This window comes from Gallinula chloropus, assembly GCF_964237585.1.
Source record: "Gallinula chloropus genome assembly, chromosome: 1".
NCBI classification, from domain to species: Eukaryota; Metazoa; Chordata; class Aves; order Gruiformes; family Rallidae; genus Gallinula; species Gallinula chloropus.
Window position 1 is genome coordinate 89,868,641 of NC_140085.1, and position 19,609 is coordinate 89,888,249.

Genomic DNA, 19,609 nt, shown 5'->3' on the forward strand with positions numbered 1-19,609 from the left:
TCTTCAATCTCATTTGAAATCTCCTAATTGAAACCACATATGAGTGCAGTTTATTGCTTATAAAATAGACGGCAGGGGCATTGCTAATGTACCTATGGCGAGTACAACCTTCCACTTACCAGAGAAGTAGACTGTTTTTTTCGGCAGGTAACAGGGCTACAGCAGGAGCTGTCTTTGTCTGTGTTAGGGTGAGCAGCTGATTCCTGGGACGTGATTTTTTCCGAAGCTTGTGCCCTGTGCTGAGCTGAGCTCAAGGTACACAGCATCTGCAGTTCACATCAGCTGGCGGGTACCAGCCGATCCCACTGGCAACATTGGGTGTCTTCAAAAAGAGTGTATCTGCTCCTGCAGTTGGGCTGGGGTCTGTGCGCAGACAGCTGAGAGCGGGTGACTGTGACTTGGTCAGGCGGTGCGATACAGCTTCCTGGCTCAGGGCTTGCACGTGGCTGGCGTCACCGCTTAAGACGCGCGCATGGGGTCTTGGCAGCTCTCCTCTGGGGATCTACTGGCCCCTGTGCTGCTTTTCTGCCGTCAGCTCAGCACAAGGGAGCAGACTTGCAGGAGCGGCGGTTACTCAGGTAAGGAGAGTGTAGCTTAACATTGCCTGTGGGGGCCTCTGAGACTGAGTAATGGCAGGGCTTGAAAGCTGTTACAGATATTTGATAATTAATTGGCTGGGAAATCAGTTTATTTTAACGACTCCAGTTAAATAAAGAAGAGAGATAAAAGGACTGCAAGTTCCTACGGTGCTAAACTACTTTCAGGGACAGAGAAAGCCCATTACGTGGCTGCTTTTATGCCAACAGGGGCTTTTAGTTCTTGCAAAGGCTCTTCTGAAAGGTGGTTGAAATCTTTATCTTCCCTGAATCCCAGTAGTTTGGCTTTAAGACAAGAAAGGCTGAAAGTTGGTTTATTACCAAGGATCCATCAGGCGGAGGGGAACAGGGGACTGAAGCTGCTGCCGTAACCTCATGCTTCACCTCTGGCCAGACACTTACCGCAGAGCGGTTCCAGTTGTGGTTCATCACCATTTTATACTGCTCTAGTGGGAGCAATGCATGTACCTTGGTTAACCTCACTTGTCTTTCTGAGTACTGGCTGATCTCACACACACACGCACACCAGAGAGAGCATCACAGAAAGAAGGCCCATAATAGCCTGGCACAAACTAACAGCTTTGGGTGCTCTCCCTACTCCTCAGTGGCTGGCAAGGACTGACCCTCTTTTCCCGGCCTAAGAAAGGAGCAAAGTGCAAAGGCAGGAAGGGGTTGGTCCATTTGAGTTTGGGGTCTCTTACTTTCCATCTTATTGGAAGTTACAGTTTAGTGGGCAGATCTGTTCCTTGAGGAAAACCAACATCCACCCTGCTTCTGGCCAAAGAGGTGACTTGACTGGGAGTTCAGGACAAAATGTTTGGAGGGTGCCATTGTTTTGACCTTTATAGGTGTCTATGGGAAGATATTTTGTGTGACTCTGCATATTAGATGATGTAGCATCTGAAAGATTGCAATAGCGATGCAGAAGGAGAATAGGATCAGTTTCTTCCTGCAGATTGTGCAGGAACGTGATGGGAACGTTCATTTTAAGCCAGCGTATCTTGTCCTGAGGGTTGTATGGCAAGTGTGGATATATGAACCGTGTTCCCAGAGCAGTCGTATTTGTTAGAGTCTGCAAAGAGCCTGCAACACCATCTGTTTTAGTGAGCAGGTAAGGGATTAAACTGCAGGAATCATGAGATCTGTACAATACACGAGAGCGGGCCAGGCGATCACAGCGCAGCGTCTTGTTTTTGTAAGCTAAGAATAACTTTAACATCCTCTCATTTAGGTTTTAATGTCAAAACTAACTAATGTTTTGCTCCTGCCTCACAAATCCCAAACTGTTCTTGCTGCCCCCAGCGCTGGTGCTTACTTCACTGCAGACTCAAAGTGCAGGACCCCACCAATGAAAAAATAAGCCAAAAAACCAAAAAGTAAGCCCTTCAGCCTGGCGAAAGTACAGCAGAACCTCTCTTCTGCTGCCCTGGAGCACTCTAAACTGAACTTCTTCACAGGAGAATTTAGGTCTAGGTTGTATCCCCCAAGGCTGTGGGGCCCTGGGTAAATGTCATGCTGTGCACAGGAGTCCATTAGGTGGGCATGATGTCATCTCCCCTGCATGGCTGATGAGAGCCTACCTCTAGCCAAGTGTAAACTCAGAGCAGGCTACAAATCCTCATCTTTTAAACATTCCCTGGATCTGAAACCTCCTGCCAGCTGGAGCTGCTTTTAGCTGAGCAGACTGAAGTGCTGTATTTAATGCATTCATTTAGAGCCTGGTGCAAGGAAGCAGCGCTCATCCTCATCTAGGGTAAATCTAGGCCTCCCCATTTACTTTAGTGGCACCTTGTTGACCCTTGGTTTATGCTGGCTGAAGCTGCAGTTTGGTGTCTCTCTGTACAGTACTGGACTTCTGGAAATTATTCAGAGCGAGTGATCTGCTGGAGGAACAGAAATAGGAATCCAGCCTCAGACCATGCAAGGCCTACGTGAGCAGCCTTAGACCCAACCATGTCAGAAACTAAACTACCAGTCAGACAGCTGTACAGGAGGGAGCTCTGTGGGGAGGTGGTTTATCTGTGGATAAGCCCTGTACAGGGGAGTTGTTCCGTTTCGCAGAAGGCCCTTTGGAGAAGAAGTAGGGATGTCAGCAGATCCAGGTCAGATATCCCTGTGTAAATGATTCCAGTAGGATTAAGCAACATTGTCTTTGCTGAGGCAAGAGAAAAGCTTATGTTCTGTGTTCCAGCCAGTTTGCGCAGCTTGTTTTGCCAAAGCCACAAGACTGCAGGTCAGAAGGTGCAGAAGCAGCCAGAGCAGTCCCTGTGGTCATCCCTGTGCTGCCTTTGGTAGCTGGGCTGGAGTTCAGGCTCCGGAGCCCAAGAGCTAAGTGACCCAAGCTGGTAGCCTTCAAAGCGTGGGCAAGAGGAGCTTGTGCTTGAGTCAGTCCTTTCTGCTCTGGCTGTATGTGCCTGGGTAGATTGTGGTTAGAGAGAAGGAAAAGCATTATGTTTCTCGGCAGTGCTAAGACAGACATGCCTGGAGGTGGCACCCAGGTTTCTGAAGGCTGTTTTGCAGCCTTTGCACAAACACATCCCCCCCCGTTACCCTCATGAAACCAAGAGGCGCCAGAGTTTTATATGAGATAGGTCAGGTCTGCCAGGTTTTGTTTGCAGCTTTAAAATAATTTCATTGTATGACTTTGCACAGCCTATTTCTTTCCTTCTCCATTGTCTCCCCGTATGTGTAAAACAGACATCATAATACTTTACCACCACAAAGCCCAAGAGCTCCAGTTCCACAGTCCTGAGACCCTTTGAACAGAAGCACAGCTTGATGCTTAGCATGTACTGAGTTGCCTTGCAAGACCAGGTCCTGCAAGGGTCTCAGGACAGACAGTGCAAAATATTATTATGATTAGTAGAATGGCAAGGAGATCTAGCTGGGGGAATTATTCCTGCCAACCTCTCTCAAGGAGTTGTACCTTCCTCCTGTTCTGTTTCCGACCATGAGTTTTTTAAGCCAGCTCCTGGCTTTCATGCCAACAACAGAAACTCCATCAAATCTATCTTGACATTTCTTTTCTTTTCCACTCTTCCCCCTCTCCTCTGCTATTTATTTATTTATAAACATGTCCTCCTCTGCAAGGCATCTTGTGCTTATGGGGATAAAGTAAGCTCAGATAAAAGCTCTTGGGAGCGCTCCCTCCCAGCAGCTTACTCCCCTCTACTTTCCCCACAAGTCTTTTTCAGATGCCTCCTTTTGCAAGGCGTGATGGTGGACAAAAGCAGGGCATTGGGGAGAAGCAAAATTTGGCAAAACTGGAAATAAAGGAAAGAAAGTGGAGTTGAGCATTGCCTGGCTGTTACAGCTTTGCTGTGGTTTCCACTTGAAGGAGTTCTTCAACACACGAGATAAATACAGCATGTGAGTCGGAAGTTTGTAGCACTTTGTTCTATGATTGTAAAACACCCATGGGACAGATTTTCAAAAGCATGTCATTTTAGGCAGCAGGAGAGGCAGCTATACGGGTAAAGGAGCTCACTCTGCCAAACTCTGTTTTGAAAATTTGGTTCTTGTGTCTTAGTTTTGGAGCTGGTAGGCCTGAAAGCAGTTTGAGAAATCTGGTCCTAATTTCAATACTAAGCGCTTTGAAAAATCAAGCTTCACTTGCAACTTCTCAGTGCGTGACAACTCATACTTGCAGTGCATTTGGGAATACAACCATATGCCAATGGCTTTTGGAAATAAGAAGACACTTAGTCTTTGTTTCAGCAGATTTTAACCCATCCATGGACACGGTCTATGAAAAAAACCCAAACCAGTTAATTCCAGTACAGTATATAGAGGTCTAAGGTTTTCCCAAGAAATTTTTCACTTATGTGAAGTGAAAATGGCTAAAAACCTTGCTTCATCTGAAAGAAACTTTCAAGGGGGCTCGTCTTCTCCTGATATACTGCTGAACTCTGCCAGGTAGGTTGTAGAAGTGGTAATCCCAGGCCATTGTAGTTTGTTTCCCCTGCCAGCTACTGTGAAGGTGTTCCCCAGGCAGCTCGAACATCCTTCGTTCCTCAGCCCAACTTTGTTTTCGACGTCTGAAATAATAGGGGCTTCCTTGCTTTTCTTGGGAGACCCCTCACAAGGCTAGCACTTGTAGGTGACAAGAAGTTTTTCCTCAAGTTTGAACAGACTTATTTCTCTTCTTTCTCTGACCCGTTACTCCTTTCTAGATTCCTACGCATGTTGCTAAATAATTTCTCTCTTCCCTCAGTGCTTTCAGCTTCCAAAGAGGTAGAGCTTGTCAACATGTCCCTTTTAAGTCCTCTCTTAGTCAAGTTATACATATTTAATGTTTTTAAGCTTCCCTCAGATGCTGATCCCTTTCCAGCCCTTGATGGATATTGTTGTTGCTTGCCTCTGAATTCCCTCCAATTTCCCCATATCATTCTGGTAACAAGGTGCCTGGGATTGACTGCACTGGTCCAGGTGTGCTCGGTATTTGGTGGCAGTTGTTTTTTTGGGTGGAATTAAAAAGGGAAGCTGCAGAATCTCTCAAAGGGAATCTGCTTCATGGTCTCCTCTCAGAGAGCATTATTTCACGATGGTATTTCGGGACTGGCTTTAGATATGGAAATGAGAGCGTGTGTCTTGCTCAGAAGCTGTTCCTCTGCTTTCAAGTGGGAGAGAGATGGAGAAGGGGAAGAGGGGTTAAGCTCCTCAAAGGCTTTGTCTACATTAGGCTTTTTTCTTCACATTTCCTACTGTTGCTTGCACGGGTGCAGCTCAATCCACAGTGGCACCGATGACAGCTCTGGCACAGGCAGGGAAGCTAACATGTTTCGCTACACATCGTCTCGGCAATCTCTACAAGCCCTGACTCCAACAGCGGTGCCGCAGCGGCGGGAGCTGGAGAGGGAAAAGGTCAGCTGTAAATAATAACTAGAGTGTTTGCACATCAAGGAGGTGCCCCTCCTTGAAATGCAGCAGATGGGACTGAGGAGGCAGGATGGGCCCACTTTCTCACTCACCCCCAAATGCCACCCTTTGCAGTCAGCGACTGGCAGCCTGAGGGCAATGCTTGGAAGGGGTGCAGGGGGGATGATAACTTGAATGAGCCACCTCTGATACTCTCATAATCTCAGAAGAGAAGGGAAAGTTAAGTCTTACTTTTCTTAGTGTTGCTCCCATTCCCACTCTGATCTGCCTCTCCAAAGAGTTCCAAGACTGATTCCTCCTTGGTGTGGTTCCTTTCCTCCTACCTGCCCAGGACAAGGGCTCATGCTTCACATGTGATATTCTCTTCTCCCTTTTGCAGAAGGAGCAATATTAGATGAAGTGGACATCAGGGTCCACAAAGATGCAAGTGTGTTCCTGTGTCTCAAGTAGTGTCTTCAGGTATCGGAAGGAGCTACAGTACAAAACACAGGAGACACCTGCCAGTTTCACATAGCACTCAGATCAGATATTCTTTCATAGCCTTGTACCAATTAATGGTTAACTGATGAAATTCTCAGCCAGAAAGTATCACCAAGATGGGAATGTTAATGAGTTTAAAAAAAGAAAAAGGGGGCAGGGGGTTGAGAAATGCCTGGGGATAAGAAAGGCAGAGTACAAACTTACAAGGTGGAATGCAAGCTGTCATTCGGAGAGGAGGCCAACTTAGATTTCCTTGGGGCTAGATTAATAGGCTTTTATGGCTGGGAAGATCATGAAATTACATAGATGGTGATTTACATTGTCCTTTTAGGAGGTGTTCCCCTTCTCTTTGAAAATTCTGTCACTAACCATGGGAGGGTGGTCATTGAACCACGTGGTCCAGTGCTCAGACCTTGTGATACCCCATTGCTGCTGCTATCATTCCCATTTTCTTTCCCAAACGGTCAGGTGTGGACACCTGGGCACTTAGTTACTTGTGCCTCCGTGGAGAGGTGCTGCCACTGCAGGTCCCTTGGTCACTGCCAAGACCTCGGTCGCTACCCTCGCCAGGCTTTGAGGCTGGTAGCCAACGTCAGCTTCTGACAAGCCTTTGGCCCTAATGTCATTGCCTGCTTGGCTGTATTTTCCCATGTCAGAAACCTTCCCAGAGGTGGTACATGGCTTCGGGCCACCTGGCAGCCAGCGCTCCCTGGCCTGTCGAGGGATGCTGCTGGTCCTGTGGGCATGCCTCTCGTTTGCAACAGCCCTGGGGCCACACGCTGCTGCTGTCATGTGGCTGCACATGATGGCGTGGACAGCACCTTGCCTTTTGAAACTGAGCCGTGGCACCACGGCATCAATGACTCATGGACCGTTTCACAGGCTTGCACGTGCCTCTGCGTGTGCAGCTGTGAGAGGGGAGAGTCGGTGAACCTCCTTCTCACCTCTCTTCCATATAAAATACATGAGGTGATGCCCCAAAGCTCCAGTTTTAATTATTTTGATATTAAGTTTTGCAGTCCCCTTCCCAGTGTGAACCGCTGGAATCCAGAAGCTGGAAAGTGCTATTTGCATTGCCGTGTCTCTCTTCAGCTGCGAGGAGTTTGATTTGCAAATCTCCCCCTTGCTCTGTGACAGCCTCTGGTGATACCTCCTGCATTTTTTAGCTGGTGACTGGGGTGGGAGGAAGCGACCTGAGACCACACAAAATGCTTTGAAGCTCTCCCTAGCATCGCTTTCCCATTCCCTCTTGTGCTCACGCTGTCCCTCTCCCAAATTTGATCACTCCTGACCTGCCCTCGCTCTGTTTTTCTCTTTCCCCCTCTTTTGGAGCTTCCCTTTGCATTGCTAATCTGTGACATTATCTCCTTCTCCAGTAGCTGTGCCGACTGCCTTGATGTTTCTTGCCAGCTTTTGCCTCTACCCCCTTCTTTCTCTCCCCCCCTCCCCACTGCCCCATGATGTAGCACTGCCTTTCTCCATCTGCCCGATTGTCTCTCTGCTTTTTATCTGGGTGCTGGAGCTCCAGGTGCTGTCATTCTCCACGACAGCACAGAATGTTTCAGATTGCCTCTGCGGCTGGATAATTACCAGATACAGAGTCACGTGGACTTCCCAGCAAACCCTCCCTCCCCTCCTGTCAGAGGAGGAGATCACATCTCTGAAACACAGCTCTTTTTTTTTCTCCTTTTCTTCTTTTTTAATTTTCTTTTTTTTTAGAAGAAATCCAAGGGAAAAGTTTGGAAGTAGCTTTTCTGGAGTTACCTAGTGGTGACCACACAAAAATTACCTGCAAGGCACTAGGGGTTCAGGTAGAAGAAACAGGTGGTTTCCAGCACTGAGGTTTGTGAAGGAAAATAAAGGGGATTTTGGTCCAGATTATTGCTCCAGTTCCTATTCTTGGTGTATCCCTCAACCAGAAGAAAAGTCACAATGGTGCAGACTCATCAGTAGCTGTTTGGTTTCTGGTCCTGTTACAAATTTGGCATAAAAGCCAATACCCAGTTAACATAAGTGACTAATCACTATTGCCTTTCACTGAACTTCAGTTCCTAAGTGGCCACAGGTGCTTTTTAAACGTCAGCCTGTGTCTTAGCAATGGCAAAAGCATGGGGTTCTTCATGTGAGTGCAGTGCAGCCAAAAAGCAAACCATCTGGCAACGTTCCTCATTGCTGGATGACATCATCTCTGCTATTCCCTGGTTTCCCCTGTTGACGATGCAGCAGCCCCATGATACTGCGGGAAGCTGCGGGCAGCAGCGCAGGGCACAGGCTCTTGGTTGGATGTTTCACTAAGGCCGTGTGATCAATAGCTGATTAGCATTGCCTAATTGTGCTGGATGGAGACCAGAGCCAGGATTCTGGCTGGACCAAAAAGGGACACTTGACGAGTCCTCAGCTAACCCAAAAGTGAAAGAGGGAGCTCAGTGTCTGTCTCCTCCTTCTGCCAGTGTAAGGCCATGATGCAGGCTGTCAGAGCTTTTGGCATTTCTGCAGGCATCAGCCAGGGAGCAGCTCAGCTCCTCTGCACACACGTGGGGAGCGGGCATCCTCTAGCCTGAGCCCTGTAACCGGAGACAGTCATTCCAGATGTGCGCCTCAAAGTGGGCGAAGACCCATCCGAGGGTTTCCTGACTATGGGGTAAAGAAATGGAGGGATTTTCCTAGGTCTGGTGGGGTCCAGGAAGACTTGGTGCTGTGGTTGGAGACCTCAGTCTGAAGCTTTTTCTGTATTTTCAAGTTTTAAACTGCACTTGTGTCTGGCTGGGATGGAGTTAACTTTCTCTATAGCAGCTCACATTGATATTATAAAGAAGGCACCTCTGCTTGAATGGATGTGGACTGAAGTTGTTTATGCAGGTATACTGATCCCCAGGAGATGGGAAGAGGAATAAATCATGCCAGCATAAGTTCTCTTATTCTGATACAGTTACATCCACCCCGGGAGAGTACTGGCATAACAATTACTATAATTTTGGACTTGATTTCTGTTTTTATCTCTACAAACGGGAACCTATACCGTTAAACAGTCATTTCAACAGAAAGAAAACCCATGTGGGACCAGCTGTGTGTCTGCTACTGAGAGCCCATGCAGCTAGCTGTCTTTCTAGGATGGTGTATTTTTGGTGAATTCCCTTGGGTTTCATTTTCCACGCATATCACATGGACTGAGAGATGAGGATGCTCACAGCACATGAGCAGTTCTGCACTGATAGTCATATTCACTGGTTGCAATTCTTTTTGCTTTCATTAAAAAGAGTTGATGGGAGAGAGTGAGATAGGAACGTTTCTGTACAAGGCACTGGGGAGTCCTCGTCTAGAAAGCTGGGTACGAATTCTGGTCACGAAAGAGGAATTCAGACTGGAGCAGGTGCTGAGAAGGGCTACTGGGATGTTCAGGGCAATGGAGAGTCTATCACACTAGAAGAAACTAGGAGAGTTTGGCTTGTTGAGCCCAGCAAAATGAAGGCTGAGAGGGAATATGATTGCTCTCTGTGAACGCGGTGGAAGATAAGCACCCATGAGAGAGAAGAGCTATTTAAACTAAAGGATGGTGTTGGCGTGAGAGGGAATGGATATAAACCAGCCATGAATAAATCTAGCCTTAGAATTAGGGAAAAAAAAAAAGTTTCTAATCAGCAGAGCAGAAATACTTTGAAAAGCCTGCCATAGGAAGCCAGGGGAGGGTACCCCCTGCCAATGCACTAGGCTTAAGTAGGAATGAAGTACGTCTCTGAAAAAGATGACAAGGTACCCAGAGAGGCTGGGGCTCTCTGACCCAGGAAGCCCATCCTAGCCTCACCCTAGCAGAAGTGTAGGCATCCTATCAGCCCTGCACTACCCCAAAATTGTCACCTGAGTGCTGAGATACCCAGGGAGCTGCAGACAGGTGTGACGACCAAGGTCACAGTATAATACGGCTGAAAGAAAGCGTGAGCTGAACAGATGCGGCAGTTTCCCCCTCCTGCCAGTTTTCCAGCGCAGGACTGGCTTTAAGCAGCAGTTTTCTAAATCCTCGGAGGGCCTGCGCTATCATGCTGGCAGTGGTGGCTCTGGAGCTATTCATGATTTGGGATTCCGTCCTGCTTCAGTGCAGCGCTTGTTCTCAAACAGTGAGCCTGCTGCAGGTCGTGGTGCATCAGGAGAGGAGCAGCAGCTGGACCAGGCTGGGGAAAGAGTGGCAGCAGAGAGAGGAAGAAGTTTGGGCAACACCTTAGATTTGTCAAGTGAGGTTTTTGGCACTTGGCTGAGATTTCAGACCCTCAGTTGGTACAGTCTCCCATTGCTTAGGGGGCCCCTGTCTTCACAGAGATTAGTTCAGATGTAGCTGTCTTCTGTAGCATCTCCTGCTGGGGACAGACAGCCTGGTCTGGAACAGTGGGAACCACCCAGGGCCATCAGCTCCTACGTTGTTCCTCTGGACTACGTGCTCCTGTGTGCGCTGCCAGACTGCTCCTCTGGTGGGGACTGTATACCAGAGAAAGGGATCTGGCTGCTGAAGCAGCAGCGCTGCCCTTGCTCTTGAAACGCTGGCAGGCTCTGGCACTGCAGTGGCGTTGCGGGGCCTGGATGGGAGGGTCAGGGGTCAGGCCTGGCAGGCCTGTCCTCAGCCCTCACTGCCCACCTCGCCACTGCAGCGTAACAGAGGGGCTGAGCTCTTCTTGCCCCTCACCCCCGATTGACCAACACTGAGTTCAAGTCCTTGCCATGCAGGGACAGGACCACAGAGCAGGGAAGGACAAAGCGGCACCAGCCTGAGTTACTCAGGAGCTGTCCTCACAAGGCGGGGAGCTGCAGTGTGATTAACCAGTGCATTAGCTTTCCGGGATCATACTTTGCAACACAGCGGAGAATTTGTCTTGCACGTTCAGAGCTGGCAGCCGGGAGCTGACGTCGCTTTGTGCCCAACAAGTCGTGTTTGATCCCTCTCTCTTTCTCCCTCTTGGCGTTTCGCTGCTGGGGGTCGAGGGCAGCGGGGGAAGTTGTTAGCTGGGTCCTGCCAGCACGTTGTGAAGCAAGAAGATTAGAGCAGGCTCATCCCAGAGCCAAAGGGAAGGCGGGAGATCGGATTGAGGGCGGGTTGTGACATCCTCTGGCGAAAGGGGGTTGTGTTCCTCGGCAGGTGCAGTGGGGTGGGTTCCAGGCGCTTAATTGTGCGTGCAGCGAGCTGCTGAGGTTTGGCCTCTGCCGCACAGAGATTGTCTTACCGAAGAGATGATCAAAGGGTTAACAGAGAAGAGATGAGTAAAGAGGAGCATGAGAATTAGGACAGAGAGCTGTCACCACAAAGTGCTTTGGAGAAAGAGAGCAGAAGATGCAGTCCACACACTATTTTTCCCCCTAACCAGGTAAAAGCTGTGGGTTGCTGGCAAAGCAGCGTGCCATGCTTCATTTATACCTAGCAGCTTGCCTATTCTCACTATCAGGGCTATGATGGGGAGCTGTGGGTTTGAATCTGCTATAAAAATATATTTATTTGGAATTACAACAACAATAAAAAACCCACCCAAACAATTATCCTGGGGTCAAGGCAACCCAATACGTCATTGATAATGCTGTAAAAATCCCCACCATGTTAACGTAATCATTTAAACGACAGTTTTATCAGATCTTACAGAGCTTCCTTCCTCCTCTTCATCACTGTAGGCTCTAAATATCACCTGTCCTTTCCACACAATCTTGAACTTACCCCAAAGAGACTGCCAGAAAGGCAGTAAAATGCCTGTGGGAGGCGAGTGAGGGTGGCCCAGGTTCCTTTCTCCACGTTACTGACCATCTTCTCCTGACTGGTGGTTGCGTGGCTGTTAGCCACTGTGTGAGAACTGTTTGCGAGAAGGCAAGGGGGGGCTGAAGGAGCATGGCAGCAAGTCTTTTTCTCCTTCTGTGTCTATGGTTTGAATTGGTGCTGGGATCAATAGTTCCCAAGTCCCAGCAGTGATTGCGTGAGGCACGACCATCACCGCTTGCCGCTCCTCTCGTTAGCCACAGCAGCAGATGTCAAGAAATTAAACCTGAAACTGTAAGGAAAAGCAAAATGGATCACAAATCGTTTATTAGCGTTCACTGGCGCTGGTGGTAATGCTTTCAATAAGCCTAATGAAAAGCGTTTGACTGTCTCTGTGAACTTGATTATTGATTATTAGTGAACGATAAGAGTCATTTGATATCTTGCTGATGCCATGCTCCTATTGCATTGCAGTTAAAATGTCAGTTAACGTGCCATTTAATATTCTATTAGTATTGAATTAGCACTTATTACACTGTGAAAATCATCACCATAAATCCTTATTAAAGCGTGATCCATACAGCTGGGTGGCATGTCTGTCAGACTAAGAGGGTACGTGTGTGCAGACGGACATACTGAGATGCGTCATCCAAGCGGATGCATGTTTGGAGCGTGCTGGGACTTGGAATTTCCACATTTGTACATTGATTTTCCCTGACAGTTTGAGAGGAACAGGTATGCTGAACAGAGCAGCTCAAATCCGTTTCACTTACTGTTCCTATTTTCCTCCTTTCCCTCTCCTCTCTGCTCTCTTTCTATAGCTCCTGCTAACTTGTTTCAGGGCCACTTGCAAGATGTCTGACTGTAGCTATTGACAACTCTCCTAGGGCTGACCTCAGGAGGTGTGGGACAGGGTACGAGACACATTTTCTCTTTGACAGAGAGGGGGGAGGATCCTCGGGTGAGTGTCCCCTCAGGAGCAGGAGGATGAAGCTTTGCTCCGACCTTGTCACTGAGCTGTTACTGTCTGAGGGACATCTTTGCAGGGGCATCATTGTTACCTCCAAGCAGAGGCATGTAGCGACCAGGCCTGGGGCAGAGCCCTGGAGTGCTTGCTTTGGTAGGGGGCTTGGACTTAAGGTCCCTTCCAACCCCTACAAGTCTGTGAATCTGTGTAGTGCCATGATGCAGGTCTGGAAGGCAGCGCGGTGGGGCTGGTGCCCAGCAGCACTGATAGGTGTGCTGGCAGATTTTCAGAAGTGCCTGAGAAACCTGAGCTCCCACTGACTTGAGCTTAAGCTGTTAATCCGCCTAGCTTCTCACCGCCACTCCCCTCAGGATTTTTACAAATCCCAAATGTGCAGAGAGGGGCTCTGAACACCTTTGAAAAAGACCTAACCCCCGATTCTTGGTGCTGTTAGCCCTCTACACAGAAACATGCATGGAAGAATGCTCGTAACACTAAGGCTGTGGAGGCTGTCTGAGTGTCCCTGCAGGGGCCACTCCTCACAGCCCTGGGGTGCAGTTCACTCCCCAAATCCTTGCTTCCAGATCCTGTTGCTGGTGATTACAGCCCAGGGTGGCTGACGGAACTGCAGGTCCACCATATCACCCACAGTGCTGGTCCCTACATGTATATGGCTGCTCATAGATTCTCCCCATCCCTTTCTTTTGCAAAATAAAAGCAGCTCTTTAAAAAGAAAATGGCAGATGATAGCTGAGAGCTCGCCTCAGGAAGGTGGGCCCTGGCCTGAGGGGTGAACCCTCCCTCCCCTCCCTTGGCTGGACAGCGGTGGTGCTGGCCAGGTTCTGTTGGGCTGCTCGCTGAAGCAAATGTTTGTCAGATCAGACAGAGCTGCTTCCAGTTTGGTCAGCAGTGTGGCGTGGCCGCCCGTCAACACCCACACAGCCTGGCTTTCCTCCTGCCCACACGTAACCCCAGAACAACTCAGAGAGCATCCATGGGCGTGCCAAAAGGGAGGAGGTGAGAGGTGCCAGCCTGCCATGGTAGGGTCACATCACAGGGGACAGCAGCTGCAGCACAGCATGAATGAAATGCATTCAAATAGAGGAACTCTGAAAATGCCTGACCCGTGCTAAGAGGCTGTATGAAAGCCTACCATCAAATATTTGTCTTATCTTGAAGCAATAATCTTTCTCCTCTCTCTTTTCTTTCTCAAATACAACACATGCGTGAACAGTGGTGGGGAGAGGTGCTGGGTTATTTGGATGCCAGGAGGCTTTGGGCAGAGCTCTGAGAGGTGAAGGAGCAACAGCTCTGGAGACTGAGCTTCACTGTCTGTCGGCAGAGCTAACATGGTGTGAGCTGCTGCAGGGCAAAGCCTCTCTGCCTGGCCCTATAGGTATGGCTGCCAGGGTGGAAGAGGAGTTATGTCCCTCTGTCTTCTTCAGCCCTGGATCTCTCAAATGAGACACAGCTGAGAGAGAGTAGGATGTGTCTCCTCTTTGGCACCTCCTCATCTCTTCTGTGCAAACCCCTTTTTGGAGGTGGGAGGTAGTATAAAGCAAGTCCCTTGGCCAAAATGCATTTGCCTTCACATCACCTTCACTGCACTCTGTTAAGGAGCAAAATGCTCATCATGCAGTTGTGATAGGGTTAGTCCGTCCTCTGCCTTGCAGTGGTTGGCAGCTGGGGATGTGGCAGTTGTTGGCCCTGCTGCCATTCCTCCTCCTGCCACTGCTAGCTGTCATTCCTCCTCTCCAGTCTCACCTGGGTTGTTCACAGGACGTGCTGTGTGTGTCACAGGGCTGGCAGTGGCACCCCTGCAGCCTCTCTTTTTATCTTGAAATCTGGACTTGCCTACAGAAGCAGGCAGATGTGTGTTGGCAAGGGTGTGCACGTGTTAGGAGGATGGTGTTTGAGGAGTGAATCCATCTTTCCAGAAAGCCACTTTATGTCAGGGAGCTGGAAAGGGGAGGTATGCCATAGCTCCCTCCCTTTGTGCTACTAAGACTGGGATGGAGCAGCTGTGCCCTGAGATGACAAAGCTGGAGCCCGGAACCTTTGGAATGCAGGCTGGCAGGGGGTTGGGAGTGTAACTCTCTTGTATACTTAACTTTTGAAGCTGAGGAAGAAGCATGGTCCTTCTGACCTTCCCCATTGGCAGGGTTAGAAGGAATTTGGTGACCACAATCTCTTGTAGCCTTCCAAAGTCGGTTTTGGTGCAAGTGTAAGCCACAGACAAAAAGAAGAGAGAACAGGAGGCACGACCACACCAAATGCCATGGTTTTGTGAACCAAATCGTTCCTGAAACTCTTCCAGAAATCACTGTGAAATACATGGTCATGGGCAGCAATGGTGAGGAGATGCTGCAGTTCACTGTCAGGGCAGGATTCTGCTGTACAGTTTTTGAGCAAAGGCAGGGGACAAAGTGGAGATCATGGAGAGGTTTGTTAATCTTCCCCTTGCCTTTCTCATCCTCTGCAGGTGTTATGTAGAAGACAGAAGCTCCAAGGTGGCCTGGTTAAACCGTTCTGGCATCATTTTTGCTGGAGAGGACAAGTGGTCCCTGGACCCTCGAGTAGAGCTGGAGAAGAGAAACCCCCTGGAATACAGCCTCCGGATCCAGAAAGTGGATGTCTATGATGAGGGGTCCTATACATGTTCGGTGCAGACACAGCACCACCCCAAGACCTCCCAGGTTTACTTGATCGTGCAAGGTAAGCAACATGCCTGACGAGAGAGCAAAGAGGAAAGACACAGTGGGTGGAGGGATCTGTATCTTTCCTAGAGAAACCCCGTTGCCGGTAGCCTGCGGACCTTGCCATGGCAGCCAGGGGTGAGCAGTCTCTTTAGTTTACAGCAGGAGCCAGCAGGACTGTCCCCGTCCACTGCAGCGCAACGGGGCTTTACTCTGCTGTCAGTCTGTCCTTTCAAAAGAGGTGACAGAGCAGGGGGACACCGATGATGCCAAGATATATTCTAGTGTAATGCAAGCCTGGCTCCTGGCTCTGGTTATTCTGGCACCGAGAGGAGAGTGTTTCTTTATAATGACACTTGTCAGAACATCGTGCTTGCCTCCTTTTCCAGACAGCCCTCTGGTTTCTTCACCTCCTCCTTCCTCAGATTTCCTTTCTTTCTTCTTGTGTCAACAAGCTACTGCGCGGTGTTTCTTGGCCTTCTGTTGTCAATTCCTTTCAAGGCTGCAGAATTAATTTACCTGGGTTTTCCTGTGCTGTGTCGTTGGTTTGCAGGGTGTGGTGTCACTAGGCATGCGTGAAACCATGTACCTGACGTAGCTCCTGCGCACCTTATGTTGTCCTCTCCTTTTTTTAGCTACCCTCCTCCTCTGTGTGTTAGAGGAAACCAGAAACTTGGCGATCTGAACCAGCATCGTCCTAATCTGTCTTCCTGCCTTTGTGGCAGAATAGAGAACTGAGCACAGGAAGGAGTTTACTGATTGCTGTTAAGGGCATTATGGAGTTTGCTTGTTCCATCCTGTCCAGACCAGAATACGAAACAAGCGAGTTTACTCACTCTTGGTTTGTTTTGCTTTTAATCTTCACGCTGTTCTGTCTATCTTCCTATTTATCTAAAATATTTATAGAGCAGCTTAGATAGATAGGTATGTGTGACCGTGTTCGATATGTATTACAGATAACGTTTGGCTTCTGCATTATCATTCAGGCAGGAGGCTGTTATTTCTCCTGATTTGTCTGGTGGCCCAAAAGGCCGGGGAGTTTCGTTTCCCCCAGCCAGTGTTTGAATCGCTCTGGATATAAACACACGAGTGAAGGGACTCTTCCTGGTGTTACTTTGCAAGCTGGGGGCTAACTACCATGCTGACCGGTTATCTGCAGGGTGAAGTCCGGACATGCTGTCCGAGGGGGGTGCTTTACGTGCAGGTGTGAGTGAGGCAGAAGGCTCCTGGTTTGTCATTTCAGGTGAAATCCTTCCCCAGCACCAGCCACTGGCGGGCAGAGCGGCTCTCCTGGCTTGTCTGCATGGTTGCTGGAGCTCGTCCGGCCCTGGAGGTGTGCACCCTGCCTCGCCGCGCGTGGTCGCGGTGCGTAGCTGACCGGCTGGAGGTGGCTTATCGCTGGTAGAATCTCACAGCGTACGATTTCCATCTGCCTGTCAAGAAAAACATAGGTGCAAATGAATTTGAGGGCCACGCACGTGTATTGCTGTTGTTATTATTTGTGCCTATTAGACACGGGCCTAAGCAGCGAAATTGAGTTCTCCAGCTTAGCTTTCACCTAACTGTGTGGGTGGCTGGCTCAGAACTGCAGCCACCTTTCTGAGGACGGGAAAATTCGGGTTGTGGCACACCTAAACTCTGGATACTTGTAAACAAGGTGTCTGTGTAATCTTGGTTTGACGTCTGCCACAGATTTAGCAAAAGGCCCACTGCGATGTCATGCTTACTTTTAAAGCCCCAGGTCCTGTAATCCTCTAATTAGGTGAAACTCACAGCTTTGATTTTTCTCAAACTAAATTTCATCTTGTAAAAAAAAAAACCCAAAACCCAGGAAAATATAAATAGAAAATCTTTTACAATTTAGAAGACTTAGACTCATAATTCTAAACCATGTTTTTATTAGTTTAAAACTAATAAATAATTCATTTTAAATAAACTAATAAAACTAATTCATTAGAAAACAGCATATCTTAGAAAATAATCCCTTCCCTCTCTGAGTATCATTTTCTCATATTGATTATTATTATTATTCTCAGATTTGCAGGTTGTCTGCCTGAAAAATAGTTTGCTGCTAGTACAAATGAAAGGAGTTTGGATGTTGAGTCATGCTAAGCTTTTTGGTTTTATTTATTTAATGTAGTTTATTTACTTCTCTTGGGTTTGTGTTCATACATTTAAAAGCCAGCTATGTGAAGCCCAGGGTACCCCAAATGTAAAAATAAATGTAAAGAAAATACAGGTCCTGAAATATTAAATGTGGTCAACTGATCTGCATGGTAACCTGGTGGGAGGATTTCTGCAGTGACAGTCAGCAATTCCCTTTGAACAAGCCCAGGGAAGCCAAAACCAGCCAGGGTGTGTGACTCCTTACAAGCTTTGTGCACGCTGGTGATGCCTGCTTTTGCATGCAGTGATAGCTGCTCATGCCCTGGCAGCAACAGGCTGCCATAGGGCTGTGCTCAGGCTTCCCCCGTTCTGCTTGGTTGGTGCTGTCAGGGATATGTCTGCTCCCCACTGTGCTGCGCACCAAAGGCAAGTCTTTAATTGCCCTTGGCTCTGCTCCCTTATCCGTATAGCCACCGTGAAATCCTAGCCCCCCCACCCCTGGAAACAAGTGGGGTAGATCTATCAGAGGCTAGCATGTAGGCAGATAGTGGAGTGGTGCTGGAGCCCTTGCAAGTGGAGGGGACCACTTCCATGTCCACACGGCCAGCTGAAGTAAACAGGCTGAGGTGTATCCTAAGGATCCACTGTGCTTAGGTCACTGCAGGCGAAAGGAGTTGCGTTCCAGAAGCAAAGCCTTTCCTCCCATGAGAAAAATCGACTTTACCTGGGGTGAGGTGTGCTTGCTGAACAACACTAGCCAGGGCTTCAGGGGTGTATCACGGAGGGAGGGACATTGCTGTCTATTGCATGTGCCTGAGTCCTTTAAGTATTTCCTTTCCAATTCTGTCTTGCCAGCCAGCGCTGGTCTCCACATAGGCAGCCTTCTTTGCCCACCCTTTTCCTCTCTGGCTGAAGTGTATTTGTCCCTCAGTGGGTCCGCTCCCCACTGGGGCCTGTTGTGAGGTCTAGAGGAAGAGTAATGAAATGACACTTAAGAAAAAATATCACAGCTTCGTAGCTAAAAGTAGAAAAAATCCCCTTCATAAGTCTTTCCTCCTTTTCAAACTCAAAGCCAACTCCACTGGTAAAAGTAAGCATTCACTGCCAAAAGATTCATTAGCAAATCCGTGGCCGTCTCTCCTGTCTTTCTGACCCAGGTGGGCAGCACTGCTTGCAGGGTGGGTTGAACTGAAGGCAGCTGTCTCTGCCCAGCTCAGTTACTACCAGGTGCTGGTACCATGCACTCTGCACTGAGGTGAAAGCCTGAAGAGACTGCTCTGAAGCACCACCTCAGAGCATTTCATGCTGCCTCAGCTGGGGTATAAGGGCTTCTAGCGACTCTTCTGTTTGTTACCCCAGGTATTTCTGTTGGGGTCTGATCAGAGGAGCAAAGAGCTGGAAGGACCCACAAGAAGTGATCCATCCTTCCCCCTGCTGTGAGACAAGACCAGCCATGTAATAGCTGTCCTAACATGTACCTTTTTAAGACAGCCTGTGCCTGCATAGCCAGTGCATAGCCACTATTTTGTTCACCTTGGAAAGCTTTTATTAACATATGATCCAAATTGATTTTGCAGTCAATTATTTCTGGTCCTTCATATGGTGGTAAATTCTCTTCCTCAAAACTACCTTTCATCTGCTAGAAACCCATTAATGCCCATGTCTCAGACCTCTCTAGTGCAGCTTAACAGGCTCTCTATTCTTGCAGGTCATATTTTCCAACCCTTATGTCGTAGGCATTTCATTGCTGTCTGCTTTGTCTGCATGTTTCCTTAAGTGTACTGTCCAAAACCAAAGCAAGAGTTGCAGTTTAGGACTCAGTCGTGCAGATAAAAGTACCAGCCGTGTTCTGCATATCATGCTTCACTTCCTTAACCCCAGGATGAGTAGAGATTTACCTGTTTTTATAAGAGAGCCTCATTGCTTTCTCTTATTTAGTCTTTCTGCTGCTCTCTAACCCTGTTACTGGTCTGCAGCACAGTCTGCAGCTCATTCCCCCCTTCTGTATTTGAGCATTAATTGTTTTTCCCCCCTTCCGGAGCACAGCGCTTTGTGCTCGCTGTTGTTGGATGTTGTGCTCGCTGTTGTTGGATGTTGTGCTCGCTGTTGTTGGATGTTGTGCTCGCTGTTGTTGGACGTTGTGCTCGGTGTTGTTGGATGC

The 19,609-nt window shown here is 48.5% G+C and overlaps 1 protein-coding gene across 2 annotated transcripts in view; it reads left to right on the top strand.

Annotated features, from left to right (window-relative positions):
* The window catches only part of LSAMP (limbic system associated membrane protein), a gene marked incomplete at both ends in the record, with an annotated part of 312,320 nt that overhangs the window by 128,868 nt on the left and 163,843 nt on the right, over positions 1-19,609 (top strand). For both annotated transcript variants that reach the window (XM_084270918.1, XM_084270919.1), the window contains one exon: positions 15,129-15,361. In XM_084270918.1, coding sequence (XP_084127044.1) covers positions 15,129-15,361 — 233 coding nt within the window. The remainder of the gene's footprint in view (positions 1-15,128; positions 15,362-19,609) is intronic.